The sequence below is a fragment of the Aquarana catesbeiana genome, linkage group LG04, assembly GCF_042186555.1.
Source record: "Aquarana catesbeiana isolate 2022-GZ linkage group LG04, ASM4218655v1, whole genome shotgun sequence".
NCBI lineage: Eukaryota > Metazoa > Chordata > Amphibia > Anura > Ranidae > Aquarana > Aquarana catesbeiana.
The window spans coordinates 247,390,321-247,410,348 of record NC_133327.1 but is presented as its reverse complement, the minus strand read 5'-3'; the positions used below and the strand labels follow the sequence as shown (position 1 = coordinate 247,410,348).

Here is a 20,028-nt window from a genome sequence, read left to right as displayed (position 1 = left end):
AAATGGCCTGTGGTTCAATAGCAAGAGCAAACAGAAGCAAGGATAATGGGCAGCCCTGCCTTATGCCCCTGTTTATAAAAATTTTATCCAGCCGGAATTTAGAGTATGTTGGCCATCAGGGAGGAATACAGGGCTTTAATCCAATTAAGGAAATATATATATACTCACAACTAAAGGAGTCAAACACCTTCCTTATATCTAAGGAGATGTGTCTTTGCATTTCATCACACAAAAAACATCATAATCTCATGCAGAGGGCCCAAAATGCAAAGTGTGCATGGGACTTTACTGACAATTTATATGATAAAATAGCAGGGTCAGGCAGGAATTTTCTAAAGCTGACATTTACATTTTTGGTGGACTGATCCTTTCAATTAAAAGATAACTTAATCCAAAACAGTGTTATGTATTGCAGCTTATTGGCATTTAGATGTGTTGGCTGCATTCATTTTCATTTTTCAGGCTAAGAACATTTTCATAAAGTACAAAAAATAAACGTTGATCCTGTCAGAAATGCAGTATCCTTGACTTTGAAGCTGTGAAATGATCTGGAAGCAAAAGCAATTTTACTTTTAATGTCCTCATGCTTTGCAAAAAGGCAAACCTAGTCTTTTAGTAATGGATAGTGCTGATACACCAGCATACATCAAGCATAGCATGAATATTTAATTAGCATTCATAAAATGCTAATGTAACCATGCATAGGTCAAAATATTAAAAAAAAGAAAAAGTGAAAGAAAAGCAGTTCGCACAATATTCTGACACACAATATCCACAAAACTCAGAAGTGGAGGTGCAGCACTAATCCCCAATCGAATACAAATAATAAGTGCAAACATAATAAGTGACATCATGTGTTGGACCAAAGCTAATATAAATCCAATTAAGTGCAAAAGTCCAACTTTATACAAATGTGAAAAAAGTTCAAACAAAACATTCCAAATTCTTGTGCAGGTGTAACCAAAATCCATTCTTCCAAAAGTGTGAATTCCTCCAAGTGTCTACACTACTTTTGTGATAAAAGGTGAACACTTACCAAATGGTGATGACCCCAATTTTCTTAACGGTCATGAACAGCATAAAAGGTTTGTCATCATATGGGACCCACAGGAGAAATATAGGATTCTGCCAGTATCCACAATACTGTTGGATGAATGACTTTTGATCATACATGCACAAGAATTAGTAATGTTTTTGTTGAATTTTCTTTCATAGTTGTTTTAAGTTGGACGTTTTCACTTATTTGGATTTATATAAGCTTTGGTCTAGTATATCTTGTCACTTATTATGTTTGCACTTATTGTTTGTATTTGATTGAGGATTGGAGCTGCAATTGCACTAAGATATAATTAGCATTGTATATTGCTAAATGTGTTCTGAACTTTATACAGATAGAATAGAAACATAGCGTTAGATAAGAGTAAAAAAAAAATGGGTGTGTTAAAGACAATTAAGCCATTGTGTAAAGAGTCAGTCACACAAAGCTGTTTTTAAGTTGCTGAGATGCAGCCAGGAGATTAGAATTCCTGATAAATTAGTTTGGTAAAAGAATGCAATGCTGCAAAAACTACAAAAGAAGGGCCATGAACTAAAATATTGAAATGAGAAGATATGTTATTTGAAAAAATAACAAATGTAAAACTTCTATGCCCTGGGACGCATACAGTAGTGTGGGGATTTTATGCAACCACTATGTATTTAAAAATTCGAATCACATCATATACTTAAGATAATAAAGATGACTTTTTCTTATTAAACTTAACACTTATATGCAATATACACCATTATCACTAGGAAGGAATCAAATTACATACCTCCATTTCTTTGATAGACAGTACATGTCATGTTGTTATGAGTTTTGACAAGATTGTGGAGCTTTGTAGACAGCTGTAACAATATTAAAAAATATTTGCAAAAACTTCATTGTATCATTATTACTATTGATTTTATGGTATTTCCAGTGATGAGAACATTTTAGAAAATCTGCTTTGCCAGCAATCTACAGCCTTGTGATCTATTTTGCAAAGCTGGATATTTGTAGTTTGCTTTTGCCTCTCCACCCATCTTTAGATCTAACTTGACCCAGGGGTTCAGTTCATGCCTATAAATCCAGTCTTTCATCATCTCCTTGCCCCCTCACTCTCTAACCCAAGTGTAAAAAAATAGGAAAACCAAATGGGGAATTTGATATCTAAATGACCCCTAGAGGAAGATTATGGGTTGAGAATGCACTCTTTCATTATGATGCACTTTACAATACCTATTTACTGAGTAATTATGTTATGACTTCTTTGTTATAACATAATCTACTCAATAATGAAGTAAACCAAATTCTTACTGTGTAAATTATACATTAAATAATGACAAGGGCAGTGAGTCTTCTTCCATAATACCTCTGAACCTCTATCATTCATTTAAATAAGAAATCCTGATAGGTTTCCACACTGTAGGACTGGTCTCCAAGAGAACAAGTGGCAGTGGAGGGGTAATAGCATATCAGTCAATACTGGCACACATTTAAATACCTCTGAACAGGGGCATAGCTGCAGATCATGGGACCCCATATCAGTGTCAGCTGTGTTACAGGGATGTGCAGTGAGGTTAGTGACTGGTGAGGCACTGACTAGTATCAGAGCCAGATACACACAGGTTACATAAGCCGTGAATGTTAGAGCGAGAGCAATAATTCTAGCACTAGATCTCCTCTGTAACTCTAAATATGTAACCTGTAAAAAATTTCAAAGCATTGCCTATGGAGATCTTTAAGATCTTTTCAACAATTGTGCGCAATTTTAAAGCGTGACATGTTAGGTATCTATTTACCCTGCATAACATCATCTTTCATAGAATACAAAAAAAAAATTGGGCTAACTTTAGTGTTTTTATTTATTTATTTATTTATTTATTTATTTATTTATTTATTTATTTTATTCATGAAATAGTTTCTTTCCAAAAATAATGCATTTGAAAAATTGCTGCTCAAATACCGTGTAACATAAATAGTTGCAATGACCACCATTTTTTTCCCTAGGGTGTCTGCTAAAACAATATATATATAATGATTGAAGGTTCTGAGTAATTTTCTAGCAAAAAAATATGATTTTTACATGTAGGAGAGAAGTGTCAGAATTGACCTATATTTTCAAAAACTGTACTCAAGCAGGTGGCTTAATGGACAAATTACTGAAGCTTGAAGTCATAATTTCAAACCAGTAATTTCACAGTAAATAGAGTCTCATTCTCCCCCTTAACTGTGTGAGAAAAACAGGGGATTATGGATAAATCGTATACCCATAAAACCATGTTTTTTCCTTGTAGTTAAGAGGGCTGTAGTTAAGAGGGCTGGGCTGGAAGGGAGCATGTGTCTTTTAGACACATGCCCCCTTCTATGACACTTCAGTGAGAGGCGTGCCTCCACTGCAGCATTTTTATTGGACAGCTTGGACCAATGGTACTTTACCATTGGTCCAAGGCTCCAAGCTGTCCATTTAGCTCAGTGCCTCTGACAAGAAGTAAGGAGAGGCACTGTGATCTCATCATCTCAGTCTGCTGAAAACAGAGTGTGCCAGTTTTTATTTAAACTGGTTGCTGTGTATGTAGCTTCTGACAGGCTGCGCAAGGAGCCCTGTATCTCCAGAACCATAGATGATAGGAGCACTTTGACCAGTGGTGGGGTAGGACTTCAGCTACCTATCCCCCAAATTTGGAGTCCTTGTGACCCCAGGTCGCCGAGCTATGACCCTCAAAGTTGATAGTTTTTTGTTATGTTCATGGGAGGTGAGGCTCTTCCTCATCTGCCTCCCCTGACTGCACGTCCCTTTTGTGTTATTACTGCCTTGATTTTTTTGATTTTGTCTAAATCAAGGATAGATAGCAAGTAAGCTTTCAGCATAGTAAGAACACTACCAGGGACTAGTGCTGTGGATATTAGGTGTGGATATTAGGTGTGTCAGGAGAGAGGGGCCAGCAGTGCTGGAAATTTCATTTAACCCTAATTTTTCTGCCAATTACTGTGTCCCCAGTGGCTTATCAGATTTATTTTTAGCAATTAAGTGCTAGTAGTGCTAAGTGGTCTAGTGCTAAGTGGTCTAGTAGTCAGTACAGGAAAAAAAAATAGTTGCAGTAGCAGTAATAACTATTATAATAATTTATATAATGAAATAATTGTTTGTGCTCATGCACATGATCACTCTATAACCCTAAGGCCCGGTTCACACCAGTGCGATGCAAGACATCACATGTGATTCGCACTGCTGTTCAGATCACATGCGATGTCTGTGCAATGCGATTTCAGCTATACAAACTATATGGCTGAAATCGCATCACATTCACACACAAAAATGGTGCATCACCATTTTTTTGGTCCGCACTGGAATCAGATTGCATGGGTGTTCACACTTATGCGATCCAATTCCTGCACCATTTCACAGTTCATACTGCGAACTCCTGACCAATCTGGGGGTGTTGTTAACTTTACATTAACACCTGCAGCAGTTTGCAGATCTTAGTGTGAACCACTGTGCGATTCAGGTGCAATGCGGGAACCCACACTGGATTCTCAGGGTTCTCTCATCGCATTAGTGTGAACCGGCACTAAAGCAAACATCTTTAACGTTGAAATTTAGGTATGGATATTTTTTTGCATTGTTACATTGGTCAAGCCTGGATCAACATTGGTCCAGGCTTGACTAATGTAACACTGCAAAAATGCCTGTGCCAAATCTGGCTAATCTCTTTGGAAGCTGGAAATCACTACAGTATGTATTAAAGTGATCGCCACTCACATTTTCAGGTCCCATGCAGAGCGGCAGCCCTGCTACATAGTAAACACACTCCATTATCTTAATAATAATCTAATTGGAGATTATGGCTTCACTGCCCCACCTCTCCACCTCGTTCATGAGAAAATGCAAAGTGTTCTGTAAATGGCATCTGTGCCAAGTGGGCAACCACCTGCATTCAATAAGCAGCTGCTCAGCACAGGACTCGGATACTAGAGGTGTTTACTGTAGTAGCAATGCCTACTACAGTGATTCCAGCTTCCTTGGGGATCAGCCAGGTATGTCACTTATAGTGGCGAAAATAATTAGTTGATCCCCTGCAGGTTTTGTAAGTTTTCCCACATACAAAGAAATGAAGGGTCTATAATTGCTATCATAGGTGTATTTTAAATGATGGAGACAGAATATCAACCAAAAATCCAGAAAAAAAAACACATGATACAAATGTTATAAATTGAGTTGCAGTTCAGTGAGTAAAATACATTTTTGATCCCCTACCAACCAACGATAATTCTGGCTCCCACAGACTGGTTATGTACGTATGTGCTCATATGGTACGCAGATTAGTCTAGTCAATTTAAGAAGGTGCTCCTAATGACAACTCGTTATGTGTATAAAAGACACCTGTCCACAGAATCACTTTCTTCCTTTCAAACCTCACCATCATGGGCAAGATCAAAGAACTGTCAAAGGACATCAGGGACAAGATTGTAGTACTCCACAAGGCTGGAGTGGGCTACAAGACCATCAGCAAGAAACTTGGTGAGAAGGAGACAACTGTTGAAGTGATTATTTGCAAATGAAAGAAATACAAAATAACCATCAATTGCCTTGGGTCTGGAGCTTCATGCAGTATTTCACCTCACGGGGTGAGGATAATCATGAGAAAAGTGAAGGCAGATGTACAAGCCCATCTGCAGTTTGCCAATGAACATCTAAATGATTCAGAGAAGGATTGGGAGAAGATGCTGTGGTCAGATGAGACCAAAATTAAGCTCTTTGACATTAACTCGACTCGCCATGTTTGGAGGAAGGAAAATGTTGACTATGACCACAACACCATCCTTACAGTCAAGCACAAAGATGGAAACATTATGCTTTGGGGCTGTTTCTCTGCTAAAGATACAGGCCGACTTTACCGCATTGAGAGGCCAATTAACGGGGCCCATGTATTGTAAAATCTTGGATGAGAACCTTCTTACCTCAGCCAAAACACTAAAGATGGGTTGTGGATGGGTCTTCCAGCATGACAATGGAAGATGCACACAAAACTGCCAAAGCAACAAAGGACTGGCTCAAGAAGAAGCACATTAAGGTCATGGAGTGGCCTAGCCAGTCTCCAGACCTTAATCCTATAGAGAATTTATGGAGGGAGCTGAAACTTTGAGTTGCCAAGACAGCCAAGAAACCTTAATAATTTAGAAAAGATCTGTAAAGAAGAGTGGACCAAAATCCCTCCTGAGATGTGTGCAAACCAGGTACCCAACTTCAAGAAACATCTTACCTCTGTGATTGCCAACAAGGGTTTCTCCACCAAATACTATGTCATGTTTTTCTTGGGGATCAAATACTTATTTTATTCACTGAACTGCAACTCAATTTATAACATTTGTATCATGTGTTTTTTTCTGGATTTTTGTTTTAAATTCTGTCTCTCTCATTTAAAATACACCTATGATAAAAATTATAGACCCCTAGTTTCTTTGTAAGTGGACAAACTTACAAAACCTGCAGGTAATCAAATAATTATTTTTACCACTGTACATACTTACAGTATCATAGTCTAAGCTGGACCAAAGTAACCATGCAAAAATAGCCATACATTTTCAACTTCAGCTCTTAATACAGACCTCTTTAAATTCTGTCATTTTTTTATTAGTTAGTTTCAGAGTGGGGACAATACATCTACAGTGCTAAGACAACCAATCAAATGTTCCTTACTGCTCAGAGAAAGAAAGTGGGATTCAGGACAGATCCTGAAAATGTTGTTGGCTCTTCTTGGCTGTTGATCTCACAGGGTACAGGGTCAGTGTCAATACAACCTCTCCCAACGCTTAATTATACCGTATTGGGTCTGTGTTATTTTCACCTGCACATAGACTCTCAATATTACCAGTCTAGGTTGGGAAAACTGTCACTCATTTCTAGTTAAGATGATGACGATATTTGTTACAGCACAAAATATTATTTTATAAGTGGATAATTTTTTAAGTATTTACTCAACTTACCTTTCGGAGTTCAACAAGTGATACAGTTATATTACAAGCACATAAAATCAGAATGGCTACAGCATAACCCAGATATCCCTCTACTAGCATAAGGATAATGGCAAAAAACTGGTATATATACAGCATATCCAACACCTGTCAACAAAGACAACAGAATAAAGTAATCTGTTAATAACAGTTAACAGAAAAGTAATCATATTACCACGTATACACTTTTTTTTCCACAATTTGTAGGATTTATTATGGCAGGACTTTTATTACAAACAACAATAAGATTACACTAATAAGGGATAAAACTTTCTGCTAAATAATATTTAATTATTTCGAGTTTTTTTTTACTTTACCCAATGACACTCTAAATGTGCAGGTCTGCATGTGTGTTGCAGATACATAAAAATAGGAGTTTGACAGACCAGTTAGGGCAATACGCATGGCTTGATTTGTCTTTAAACTTCAACAAGACACTATCTGCATTAATTTTTTTATACTAGATTTGTGGAAATATCTAAGACAGCAAAATACAAGGGAGATGGTGAAGCATTTCTTATTTTATTTTTTGCCTTTTTTACTTATATATTCCAGCAAGGTGGATGAATAAATAACAATATATGGGATTATTACCCCTAGTGAAGATATTTTAAAAATGTGTGACTATTATTTATACAAGGAAAAGCTACCCCTTTTTCTGTGCTGCCTAAGCATGTGCTCTTGTGCTTAATTGTAAATTTTGCCCTTTCCTTGTCTTTACCTTCACTGATGTGCATTACTAATGCTGTTTCTGTCTGTTTTTTCATTATAATTGGATGGATATTTCCCTGTAGACCAGTTTAAAGTGTGAATTTGTATACAGTGTAGTTTTTTAATAATTTGATTACCTTATATAAAAATAGTTTCCATAGTGGAGCAACTTCTACTTCAATTGTGTTGTAGCCACACACTAATCTCCTAGAACAAATAATACAAAATTAGTATCATAATAACTAAAATATCTCATAGAACAACAGACTGTAATTAATAGTATCAACATTTAGTGTTATGGTTTCTATCAGTGGCGGCCCGTTCACAGGGGCGCCTGGGTGCCAAGTAAAGAGGGACTCTGTATATAGGGACACAGATGTGAGGAGGGCTCCGCTGCTGGGGGCACCTGATGTAAGGAGGGCTCCGCTGCTGGGGGCACCTGATGTTAGTAGGGACCTGCTTCTGAGGGCACCTGATGTTAGGTGGGAATGAAGTTTTGAGAAAAATCCTGGACAGCCGCACTCAAAATAACCATAGCTATAACTAAGCACTGTTTGTAGTGTGAAACGTTTCAGCTTTCCTGCACGCTCTGCTGTGGCATGTATTTTTGTTGATTTTTATTCAATAAAGGTGAAAATTATTTTGAGTGCGGCTGTCCAGGATTTTTCTCAAGACTTAATTTGCTATAAGCATTTCCGGCACTTGTGGCTTCCAGCCTGGAGCAGAGGTCTGTTCCTGATTGACCTTCCTAGAGCGGCGATATTTCTCTTTCTGATGTAAGGAGGGACCCGCTGCTGGGGGCACCTGATGTAACGAGGGACTCTACTGGGGGCACCTGATGTAAGGAGGGAATCTGCTGGGGGCACTTGATGTAAGGAGGGACTCCGCTGGGGGCACCTGATGTAAAGACAGACTCTGCTGGGGGCACCTGATGGCATCTGGTGGCAGGCGACGTGGCAGGTGGCAGGCTTAGGGCTCCCACTGATTCTGCATTATGGTGAATGGAATAATTTCATTTTTTATTACAATGTAATAATAGAAATAATGCGCTTCAATCATCCTGACACCATAACAACCATGGTGCAGGGATGATTGAAGCGCTAATACAAGGTGTTTGGAGTATCTTTATCTGCTGATTGTTAAACTTTCTGGAATACACATTTCTATTGTTGTGTAGGATCTGGGCCTGCTGTCCCTCCATCTCTCTCTCCCTCTCTCCCTCCCTCTCCCTCCATCCCTCGTTCATCTCAGACGCTAACCACACCCCCTTAGAGCCACACCCATTTAAGTCAAGCCCACTATTTCACTGAGACCACGGCCATTTCCATCAAGTGGGAGGGGTCAAAAAGGAAGGGCGGGGTCTGGCGCCCCCCCATCCTAAGACTTCACCAGCTGCCACTGGTTTCTATACACTAATTATTAGAGGGTAATTGCTGGCACCTCTGTCTTTTGTTTTTGTTTTGTTTTTTCTATGTGGATGGAAGCTGGAAATAAGAAGTGTGGGCAGATACTGCCAGTGCAAATTACCTTAAATGGGAACAACACCATTTAGAACTGGTTTCCTAACCCAGTGTTTCTCAACCTTTTTTCGATCAAGGCACCCTTTGAAATTATGCACAATCTTGGGGCACCCCATCCTAAAATGTAAAAAGCTAAACTAGTAGTTTTACATAATGTAGCAACATTCACACATGTAGGACACCCAATATTAGAGATGATTTATTCTTCCAAAGAAAATGAACCTTTGCACACTGGTACTGAATATTGTTCCAATGTTTCTCTTCTCCCTCAGTTTCCCTCCCTCATTCAGCTAATGTGACCCCAGTGCTGACAGAGAGGGGCAGGGGAAGGCAGTGCAGGCACCAAACGTTCTCCTTATCAACCAATTACATCATTGGTTGTTATGACGCCGGGGGGCTAGAAGGTTGTAATGGTGCACAATGAAAACATGTGGCTTGATGCAACTAAAAGGCAGGCTTCATCTACCCACTGGCCTGTATAAAAAAATTAGGAACTGTAGGCATTTTGCCAAGGCATTCCTGAAGAAACCTGAAGGCACTCCAGGGTGCCCACCGTGGTTGAAAAAGGCTACCCTACACTGTCTGATATACAGTAGTAGATGTTTCCTATGAAGATTCCCACACATTGTTTCAATACATTCCCTTTGGCGCTTTGCTCTGTGAAATAGTTTGCAGCATGTGTACATGGCATTGCAATAATTTTCAAACCATTTATTCAAGATTAGGGATGAGCTTCGTGTTCGAGTCGAACCCATGTTCGACTCGAACATCGGCTGTTCGATCGTTCGCCGAATTGCGAACGTTATGGGCCGTTCGCGCTAAATTCGTGTGGCGCGTCACGGCCCATAATTCACTGCGGCATCGCAGTGCATTGCTGGCTGATGATTGGCCAAGCATGCACTATGACCCGCATGCTTGGCCAATCACAGCGCTGTCAGTAGAGAGAGCTGTAATTGGCCAAAGCCAGGGTGGCTTTGGCCAATTATGGCTCAGGGGATTTAGTACACACCCCACACTATATAAGGCCGCCTGCACGGCGGCCCTGTGTAGTGTGTGTTCCGGTGTGCTGAGAGATAGAGAGAGAGAGAGACAGTGTCATTTGATTTGAGTTAGATAGATTAGGCAGAACAGTCAGTCAGTTAGCTGCACTTACAGTGTATTGTGTATATATATGCATCCCAGGTGTTGCATATATATATATACACTGTATTCAGTTTAGCTAGATCTGTTCCTGTTATCTTCTATCTAGACTATTTACATTTAATGCAGTGCGTCCTGCTCACAGTGTTCAGCTAGATCCGTTCCTGTTAAATTCCTACTGACCGGCAGGCTTGTCTGGTTACAGTATATAAAGCTACCTGAAGAAAATTACAGGTGTTCTATTTGATCCTATTAGTACCACGGTCAGGCAGCTAGACTATTTACATTTAGTACAGTGCGTCCTGCTCACAGTGTTCAGCTAGATCCGTTCCTGTTATCTTCCTACTGACAGGCAGGCTTGTCTGGTTACAGTATATAAAGCTACCTGAAGAAAATTACAGGTGTTCTATTTGATCCTATTAGTACCACGGTCAGGCAGCTAGACTATTTACATTTAGTACAGTGCGTCCTGCTCACAGTGTACAGCTAGATCCGTTCCTGTTATCTTCCTACTGACAGGCAGGCTTGTCTGGTTACAGTATATAAAGCTACCTGAAGAAAATTACAGGTGTTCTATTTGATCCTATTAGTACCACGGTCAGGCAGCTAGACTATTTACATTTAGTACAGTGCGTCCTGCTCACAGTGTACAGCTAGATCCGTTCCTGTTATCTTCCTACTGACAGGCAGGCTTGTCTGGTTACAGTATATAAAGCTACCTGAAGAAAATTACAGGTGTTCTATTTGATCCTATTAGTACCACGGTCAGGCAGCTAGACTATTTACATTTAGTACAGTGCGTCCTGCTCACAGTGTACAGCTAGATCCGTTCCTGTTATCTTCCTAATGACAGGCAGGCTTGTCTGGTTACAGTATATAAAGCTACCTGAAGAAAATTACAGGTGTTCTATTTGATCCTATTAGTACCACGGTCAGGCAGCTAGACTATTTACATTTAGTACAGTGCGTCCTGCTCACAGTGTTCAGCTAGATCCGTTCCTCTTATCTTCCTACTGACAGGCAGGCTTGTCTGGTTACAGTATATAAAGCTACTTGAAGAAAATTACAGGTGTTCTATCCCAGCTTAGTGCAGCTACAGGCCATTAGTATGTCTGGAAGGCCAAGAAGGAGAGGCAGACAGTCACAAGCCAATAAGAGAGGGCAAGCAGGCTCTGTGTCTAGTGCTGGTCGTGGAGACGGTGCATCCTCATCAGCACGTGGCCATGGGACACGCTTGGCCTTTTTTTCGGCAGCTGGCCATGTTGAGCCGCAACATGCGGAAGACTTGGTCGAGTGGATGACCAAGCCGTCCTCATCCTCCTCATCCTCTCTCACCCATGCCCAGGGTGCTTTGTCTGGCAAAGCAGCGGCCTCTTCCCTCAGCTCAATGTCATCAGTGACTCCTTCCCTAGCTCCACCATGTCCTCATGAGGATTCCCTCGAACTGTTTGACCACAGTGTTGGGTACATGCTCCAGGAGGATGCCCAGCGTTTGGAAGGCTCTGATGACGATACTGAGCTCGATGAAGGCAGTAACATGAGCGCGGACAGAGGGGGTGCCCAAGAAGGACAGCAATCTGGCAGTCATGCTCCCCCTGCTGCAGCATACTGCCAGGTTTGCTCCAGTGATGAGGAGGGAGGGGATGATGAGGTCACTGACTCAACGTGGGTGCCTGATAGGAGAGAGGAGGAGGAGGAGGAGGAGGAGGAGGAGGAGGAGGAGGAGGCGGCAGCACATCACCAACGAGGCAGGATGCCCTCCAGGGGCCAGCCTAAGGGCAGCACATTGACTGCATCACACCCCAAAGCTCCACATGTGCAGGGCGCTGCAGTCTCTGCGCGTTATTCAAAAAGTTCTTTGGTGTGGGCCTTTTTTGAGACGAGTGCATCAGATCGCACCGCTGCTATTTGCAACATATGTCTCAAGCGTATCTCGCGTGGCCAAAATATCTCCCGCTTGGGTACCACATGCTTGACCAGACATATGTTGACCTGCCATGCAGTTCGTTGGCAAGCGTATCTAAAAGACCCACACCAAAGAACAAAGAGGATCTCTCCTTGCTCCTCATCAGCTGAGATTTCCAACCCCACTAGACCTTCAGTCCTCTCTGAGACCTGCAGTGAGAGGAATGAAGGTGTAGAATTAGGTGTGTCACAGCCAAGTACTTGTGGGCAATCTGCTTTTGGTACACCGACGTCAGATTGTACCAGGCAAATTTCCCTGCCCCAGCTGCTGCACCGCCGAAAGAAGTTTGCTCCCAGCCATCCACATGCCCAGCGGTTGAATGCTAGCTTGGCAAAATTGCTAGCACTTCAACTGCTGCCTTTTCAGTTGGTAGACTCTGCCCCCTTCCGTGAGTTTGTGGAATGTGCGGTTCCTCAGTGGCAGGTACCCAAACGCCACTTTTTCTCACGGAAGGCGATTCCGGCTCTCTACCGGCATGTGGAAGGCAATGTCCATGCCTCGCTGGACAGGGCGGTCAGCGGTAAGGTGCATATTACCGCTGACTCATGGTCCAGCAGGCATGGACAGGGACGTTACCTAAGTTTCACGGCGCATTGGGTGACTCTGCTGGCAGCTGGGAAGGATGCAGGACAAGGTGCAGTAGTGTTGGAGGTTGTTCCGCCACCACGCCTCCAAAATGCTGATTGTGACACACCTCTCTCCTCCACCCCCTCCTCTTCTTCTTCCTCCATGGCCTCTTCCTCGGAACCAGCGGTGCTCCGTAGGCGTTCAAGGGGCTACGCAAGTACGCAGGCCAAAAGATGCCATGCGGTGCTTGAGCTGGTGTGCTTGGGGGACAGGAGCCACACTGGGGCAGAGGTTCTGTCAGCTCTGCAGGGGCAGGTTCAGAGGTGGTTGACGCCACGCCAACTTAAGGCAGGAATGGTGGTTTGCGACAATGGCACCAACCTCCTCTCTGCCCTCCGACAGGGACAAATGACCCATGTGCCCTGTTTGGCTCACGTCCTTAACTTGGTGGTGCAGCGGTTCTTGGGCAGGTACCCGGGCTTACAGGATGTCCTGAGGCAGGCCAGGAAAGTCTGTGTGCATTTCCGCCGGTCATATAATGCCAGTGCTCGGCTGACGGACCTCCAAAAGGAGTTTAACCTGCCCAAGAACCGCCTAATCTGTGACATGCCCACCAGGTGGAACTCAACGTTGGCCATGCTGCAGCGGCTGCACACGCAGCAGAGGGCCATAAATGAGTACCTGTGCGACTATGGCACCAGGACAGGGTCAGGGGAGCTTGGTTTTTTTTCCCCACGCCAGTGGGCCATGATCAGGGATGCATGCACTGTCCTGTCACCATTCGAGGAGGCCACGAGGATGGTGAGCAGTGACAGTGCATGCATCAGTGACACTGTCCCCCTTGTCCACCTGTTGGAGCACACGCTGCGTGGAATAATGGACAGGGCACTTGAGGCAGAACAGAGGCAGGAAGAGGAGGACTTCCTTAGCTCTCAAGGCCCCCTTTATCCAGACAGTGTTCCTGCGTGCCCGCCGATCACACAGGAAGAGGACGAGGAGGAAGAGGAGGAGGAGGAAGATTGTGTCAGTATGGAGGTGGAGCCTGGCACTCAGCATCAGCAGCAGTCTTTAAGGGATCAGTCCCAAGAAACACATGGACTTGTACGTGGCTGGGAGGAGGTGGCTGCGGACCATGTCGTTCTTAGTGACCCAGAGGACTCCGGACCGAATGCCTCAGCAAACCTACGCTGCATGGCCTCCCTGATCCTGCAAAGCCTGCGTAAGGATCCTCGTATTCGTGGTATCAAGGAGAAGGACCAATACTGGCTGGCAACCCTCCTTGATCCACGTTACAAGGGTAAGGTTGCGGACCTTATCTTGCCATCGCAGAGGGAGCAGAGGATGAAACATCTTCGGGAGGCCTTGCAGAAAGGTCTGTGCAACGCGTTCCCAGAGACTGGGAGGTTACAAACTCCTGTTTCTGGACAACGTGTTGCTGAGGCTTCGGTCAGTCAAAGAAGGAGCGGTGGAGAAGGTGGCCGTCTGACCGATGCGTTCAGACAATTTTTTGGTCCGCAGCCCCAAGGTATGATCGGTTCCAGCAACCATCGCCAGCGTCTGTTTTACATGGTGCAGGAATACCTAGGGGCAAGATCAGACTTGGACACCTTTCCCACCGAAAATCCTCTGGGTTACTGGGTCTTGAGGATGGATCACTGGCCAGAGCTTGCACAGTATGCAATTGAGCTACTGGCCTGTCCTGCATCCAGCGTTCTTTCGGAACGCACATTCAGTGCTGCTGGAGGCGTGGTAACCGATCACAGGGTGCGTCTGTCCACCGACTCGGTCGATCGGCTGACCTTCATAAAAATGAATGAGTCTTGGATCACCACCAGCTACCAAGCACCTGATGCTGATGTAACCGAATAATTTTTTTTGAAATCTCAGATCCCTTCAAAGACTGCCTATGCTGATGCTGAGTGACTATCCCTGAGTAATTATCCTCTTCCTCCTCAATCATCACGCTGATAGCTTGTTGCAGTGTTGTGGCACCAGCACCAGTGCCTAAGGCCCAATTTTTCTGCCCCTGTCTAACAGGGGCGTGTAATTACAATTTTTGATGCAATACTTTGCAGCAGGGCTCGTTCCTGCGTTCCAACTAGAGTGTCTGTGAGGGGTTGCAGTGTTGTGGCACCAGCACCAGTGCCTAAGGCCCAATTTTTCTGCCCCTGTCTAACAGGGGCGTGTAATTACAATTTTTGAAGCAATAATTTGCAGCAGGGCTCGTTCCTGCGTTCCAACTAGAGTGTCTGTGAGGGGTTGCAGTGTTGTGGCACCAGCACCAGTGCCTAAGGCCCAATTTTTCTGCCCCTGTCTAACAGGGGCGTGTAATTACAATTTTTGAAGCAATAATTTGCAGCAGGGCTCGTTCCTGCGTTCCAACTAGAGTGTCTGTGAGGGGTTGCAGTGTTGTGGCACCAGCACCAGTGCCTAAGGCCTAATTTTTCAGCTCCTGTTCAACAGGGGCATGTAATTACAATTCTTGATCTAATATTTCACAGCAGGGCCCTGTGAGGGCTTACAGTGTTGTGGCCACAGCAACACCTAAGGCCCAAATTTCTGCTGAGTATATAGGGCAGGACCCTACTTTCAAACATCTAACTTACAAACGACTCCTACTTGCAAACGGAAGGAGACAACAGGAAGTGAGATGAAATCTACCCCTAGGAAGGGAAATTCTCTCCTGTAAGAGTTAATATGGGAAAACAAGTTCTCCTTTCCACTGATGCTTTCCAATCCTTGTTCCACAAAAAAACCCAAATTTTCAAAAAACATTTTTCATTGGGACAAAAAAGTGAGGTGAAATCTTCTGAAGAGGAGGAAAGACAGCAAAACAAATGTCACAGGGGTGATAACCCTTCCCTATGTTTTCCAAAAAGCTTAGAAAAGATTTTTTGGCTGGAGCTAAACACGTTAAAAATGTTCAAAATTACAAACAGATTCTACTTAACAACAAACCTACAGTCCCTGTCTTGTTTGCACCGCCTGTATACTGCTGTTCAGAGTATATAGGGCCTGGTGGCCCCACACCTTTCCTTATTTTAATTTGGGTGCGGGGTTCCCCTTAATATCCATACAAGACCCAAAGGGACTGGTAATGGACTGGGGGGTACCCATGCCGTTTGTCTCACTGATTTTCATCCATATTGCCATGACCCGACATGACATTAAACCCGCAAGCAGTTTTAAATGAGATTTTTTCCTTTAAAAATGACATTTGGTGCAGGGACTGTTCTAAACATGGGAAACACGCGTCACTTTACAGGCATACTATAGACACCCCCCAGGTACGATATTTAAAGGAATATTTCACTTTTTTTTTTTTACTTTAAGCATCATTAAAATCACTGCTCCCGAAAAAACGGCCGTTTTTAAAAGTTTTTTTTGCATTGATACATGTCCCCTGGGGTAGGACCCGGGTCCCCAAACCCTTTTTAGGACAATACCATGCAAATTAGCCTTTAAAATGAGCACTTTTGATTTCGAACGTTCGAGTCCCATAGACGTCAATGGGGTTCTAACGTTCGTGCGAACTTTCGGTCCGTTCGCGGGTTCTGGTGCGAACCGAACCGGGGGGTGTTCGGCTCATCCCTATTCAAGATGAACTGAAAATAATCAGAAAAGTTGGACAGTTTTTATTTATTATATTTGGATGTTTTGAGTGTGCTATAATCAGACTTTTTGGATCTGATTATTTAAGAGCATGAAAAATCCAGTGAACATTTTAATTAAACTGATGGTAGTTTGGGTAGGTTTCAATGTAATTTGGAATGAATAGAACAAAACACCAAGCATGAGTGAGTAGAATATCAGCATAAGAAAATAGTTACAAATCCTATCATAGATAAAGACTGAATCTGATCTTGGTGTAAATATGATACAAGTCTGGCCAATGTAATGTATGTCCAGTGACCTACTGACATTGCCTGACTCATAATATCAGTTCAATCTGATCAGGTGATTGCATGTATGTGGGCAGGATTATTAAAAAAAAACTGAATGCCATGTAGTCCATTTGTCATACATCTAGTGTAAACCCCAAATTAAGAAGCAGAGTCTGTTAGCTATGCACAACAGCATACTTTCATTTCACACAGTTAGGATATAGGGCACAGAATACATTCAATGTGTACCTATGCACATTCCACACATTCCAGTAATTACAGTAATGACATGATCACAACTACAAAGTAATTTTTAGCGTCTTTCTTTGAATAACTTGATGCTAATAACGGCATTCTGTAATAATGAATCTATTAAAAGAGACAAAATGATATTGGAGTATGCTAGTAAACTTATTGAGGATGTTTTACTATAAAAAAAAAATCACTCTATTCACTTTACAAGAGAATTTGCAAGGGAATTTGCCCCCAGATTTTTTTTTACATTTCAAGGGAATTAAAAGAAAACAGCATTTTTGCTTGCACATGATTGGATGATGTAAGTCAGCAGAGCTTCACTTTATTCACTAACCTCTAGGGAATATTCTCTTTCAAAGTGCAACTTCCCTTGCAAAGTAAACAGCCTATTTGCCCTCAGTAAACGGAAAATGTGTGATAGGACCTTGTTGTCGGAAATTCTGACCATGTGTGGGCTCCATCACACATTTTCAATCGGAATTTCCGACACAAAAAGTTTGAGAGCTTGCTATAAAATTTTCCGACAACAAAATCCGTTGTCGGAAATTCCGATCGTGTGTACACAAATCCGACGCACAAAGTGCCACGCATGCTCAGAATAAATTAAGAGACCAAAGCTATTGGCTACTGGGACTGTTTATAGTCCCAACGTACGCGTTTTACGTCACTGCGTTCAGAACGATCGGATTTTCCGACAACTTTGTGTGACCGTGTGTATGCAAGACAAGTTTGAGCCAACATCCGTCTGAAAAAATCCATGGATTTTGTTGTCGGAATGTCCGATCAATTTCCGACCGCGTGTACAGCGCATAAGAGGTGTTCATGTGTTAGATTTGGGATGGGACTATATAGCATTGCATCATTACTTTGTAGGCTACCTACATTTTGATAACATTTAGGGCACTTTTACTTGTTCATCCATTTTACTAAATTATTAATCTATAATCCTTTAATAATTTAACTTCATTGAGTCCTCTTCAGTTGCAAAAAAAAAACATGTTTTTCTTCTACATGATTGGAGCACATTATTTACTCTAGTCTCTGTGAAATTTCATTTTGTAAACTCTATTTTAGGAAAGAAACACCAATACTTTTCTTGTATCTGCTGAACCACTGGTATCTTAACTGGCAATGCCAATAATAGGGAGATATTGTTCATAGATATTTCCATGCTTATTTGCTAACTATTCGCAATGGTGACACATTCTGGTTACTCATAAATGTAAAACATTTTGCATTTAAATCTCAGGAAACTATAAATGCAAACACGTACTAAATGTGAAAAGGGCTGGTAATGTGCAGAAAACCTCAAATCCAATTATAAACACTGTTCATTATTGCATCAATAAACAACTAAGAACCACTAATTAATAAACAATTTCTTTAAATTCCACGCTATCCAATCTTATTTAGCAGCCAATGTAAACAGACAATATACCATTTTTCAAACATTCATTAAGAATGGTATGCAACGCTGTGAACTTGTAAGTCAATAGAAATTAACACCCTGGTGTTTATTTTGTCACTTTGCATCTTTTTATATGAACTTTGCTCCACCATTTAAATAAAGCACTCACCAGAGGTACTGACCCCATAGTGCATAGGTCAGGGTCAAACCCTTATTAGGTGTACTGCACTCTACTATCTCTAGGAAACTAGACTGGCAGATGTCTGAATTTCCTCCACAATGCGTACCTTCTACAAATAGGAGTACACAGTATATGTATTTGCCATCAATCAAGGCTGTTTACATCACAGACTATGACAGCCTACTCCTACAAGTGTGTGAATACTCCTGGGATCCTCGAGGTACACCTATTGTGAGCTTAAAAAATATTTAAAGAAAAAAGGCACTTAATAGTGCAAATATAATTCTCAAAATGTAACAATTAAAATGATCATATAAAACTGAACACAAAATCCTAAATTTGTAAAAAAAAAAATTGCATACATCCTCCAGTCCAGCTTAGAGAATCTTCTTTACCACAGTCCACCTGACATGTTTTGTTCAACTGAGCTTATTCAGGGGTTATGGTGCAGATTCTGAATCCTTCAATAAATTGTTAAACTCCTCAGCTGTAGTCGTTAGCATAACAAATGTCATGTTCAAAACCAGTATACACTTGCAAGAAGATTTTAAAATATAAATAATTTCATAAAGATACCTTAAGTGGAATATTGTAATATATTAAGCCTAAAGGTGTTCTCACAACCAAACACTTATATTAATTGAAAAAATAAAATATTATACTCCCTCCATGGCTAGGAATAATCCAGAAAACAATTGATGTCCCACTCTACATTCAGTCTGTATTTTAAGCTCATAAATCCACCATGTTTCTTTCTTAGAGATTTCTCTAAGCTTATACAACCTCTGCAACAGAGCTTAGTTTTTTATAGCTGTAAACATAATCACTTCAGGATTTTCATTTTGTTCTTGGGCAAAATTCAATAAATTGAGGGCTTTTAACTCTTTTTTGATGTTATCAGGATGCTTACCTAAGGTCATTGTAATTTTCTGAAGAATTAATCATCTGCCACTCCTAAAGATGCTCATTTAAATTAAACATGTCAAATAAACTGTATTGCAGACTTTTTTTATAAGCTGGATCCCAGCAGTATTCACATACAATTGTAGTCTGTGAAGTAAACTGTTTTTATTGATGACAAATGTGAATACCTTCCCACCTGTAGTGGGTACAAAGTGAAGAGAAGAGAGTGTAGAAGGAGCTCTGCCAGTCAAATTTTGTCTAGAGAGAGCAGAGTGCAGGACACCCATTAAAGCAGAAATTAACCTGTAAAGGGAAGTTTCATTCATCCTTCCCTATTACTTTTGGATTTTTGTTTTATCTGGGAGCAGGTACCCCTTTCTGATAGCTATACACTCCCACTTTGGCTCCCCTCCTCACCTGCAACCACCTGGGACACGTCACATGTCCCAGGAGACCA

At 41.8% G+C, this 20,028-nt stretch overlaps 1 protein-coding gene across 2 annotated transcripts in view; it reads right to left on the bottom strand.

The window, feature by feature from the left end:
- LOC141139842 (probable cation-transporting ATPase 13A4) overlaps positions 1–20,028 on the bottom strand; it is a 236,787-nt gene that overhangs the window by 153,568 nt on the left and 63,191 nt on the right. For both annotated transcript variants that reach the window (XM_073626366.1, XM_073626365.1), the window contains exons 7-9: positions 7,885–7,954; positions 7,010–7,144; positions 1,815–1,887 (exon numbers count right to left, since the gene is read on the bottom strand). In XM_073626366.1, the coding sequence (XP_073482467.1) occupies positions 1,815–1,887; positions 7,010–7,144; positions 7,885–7,954 (278 nt within the window). The remainder of the gene's footprint in view (positions 1–1,814; positions 1,888–7,009; positions 7,145–7,884; positions 7,955–20,028) is intronic.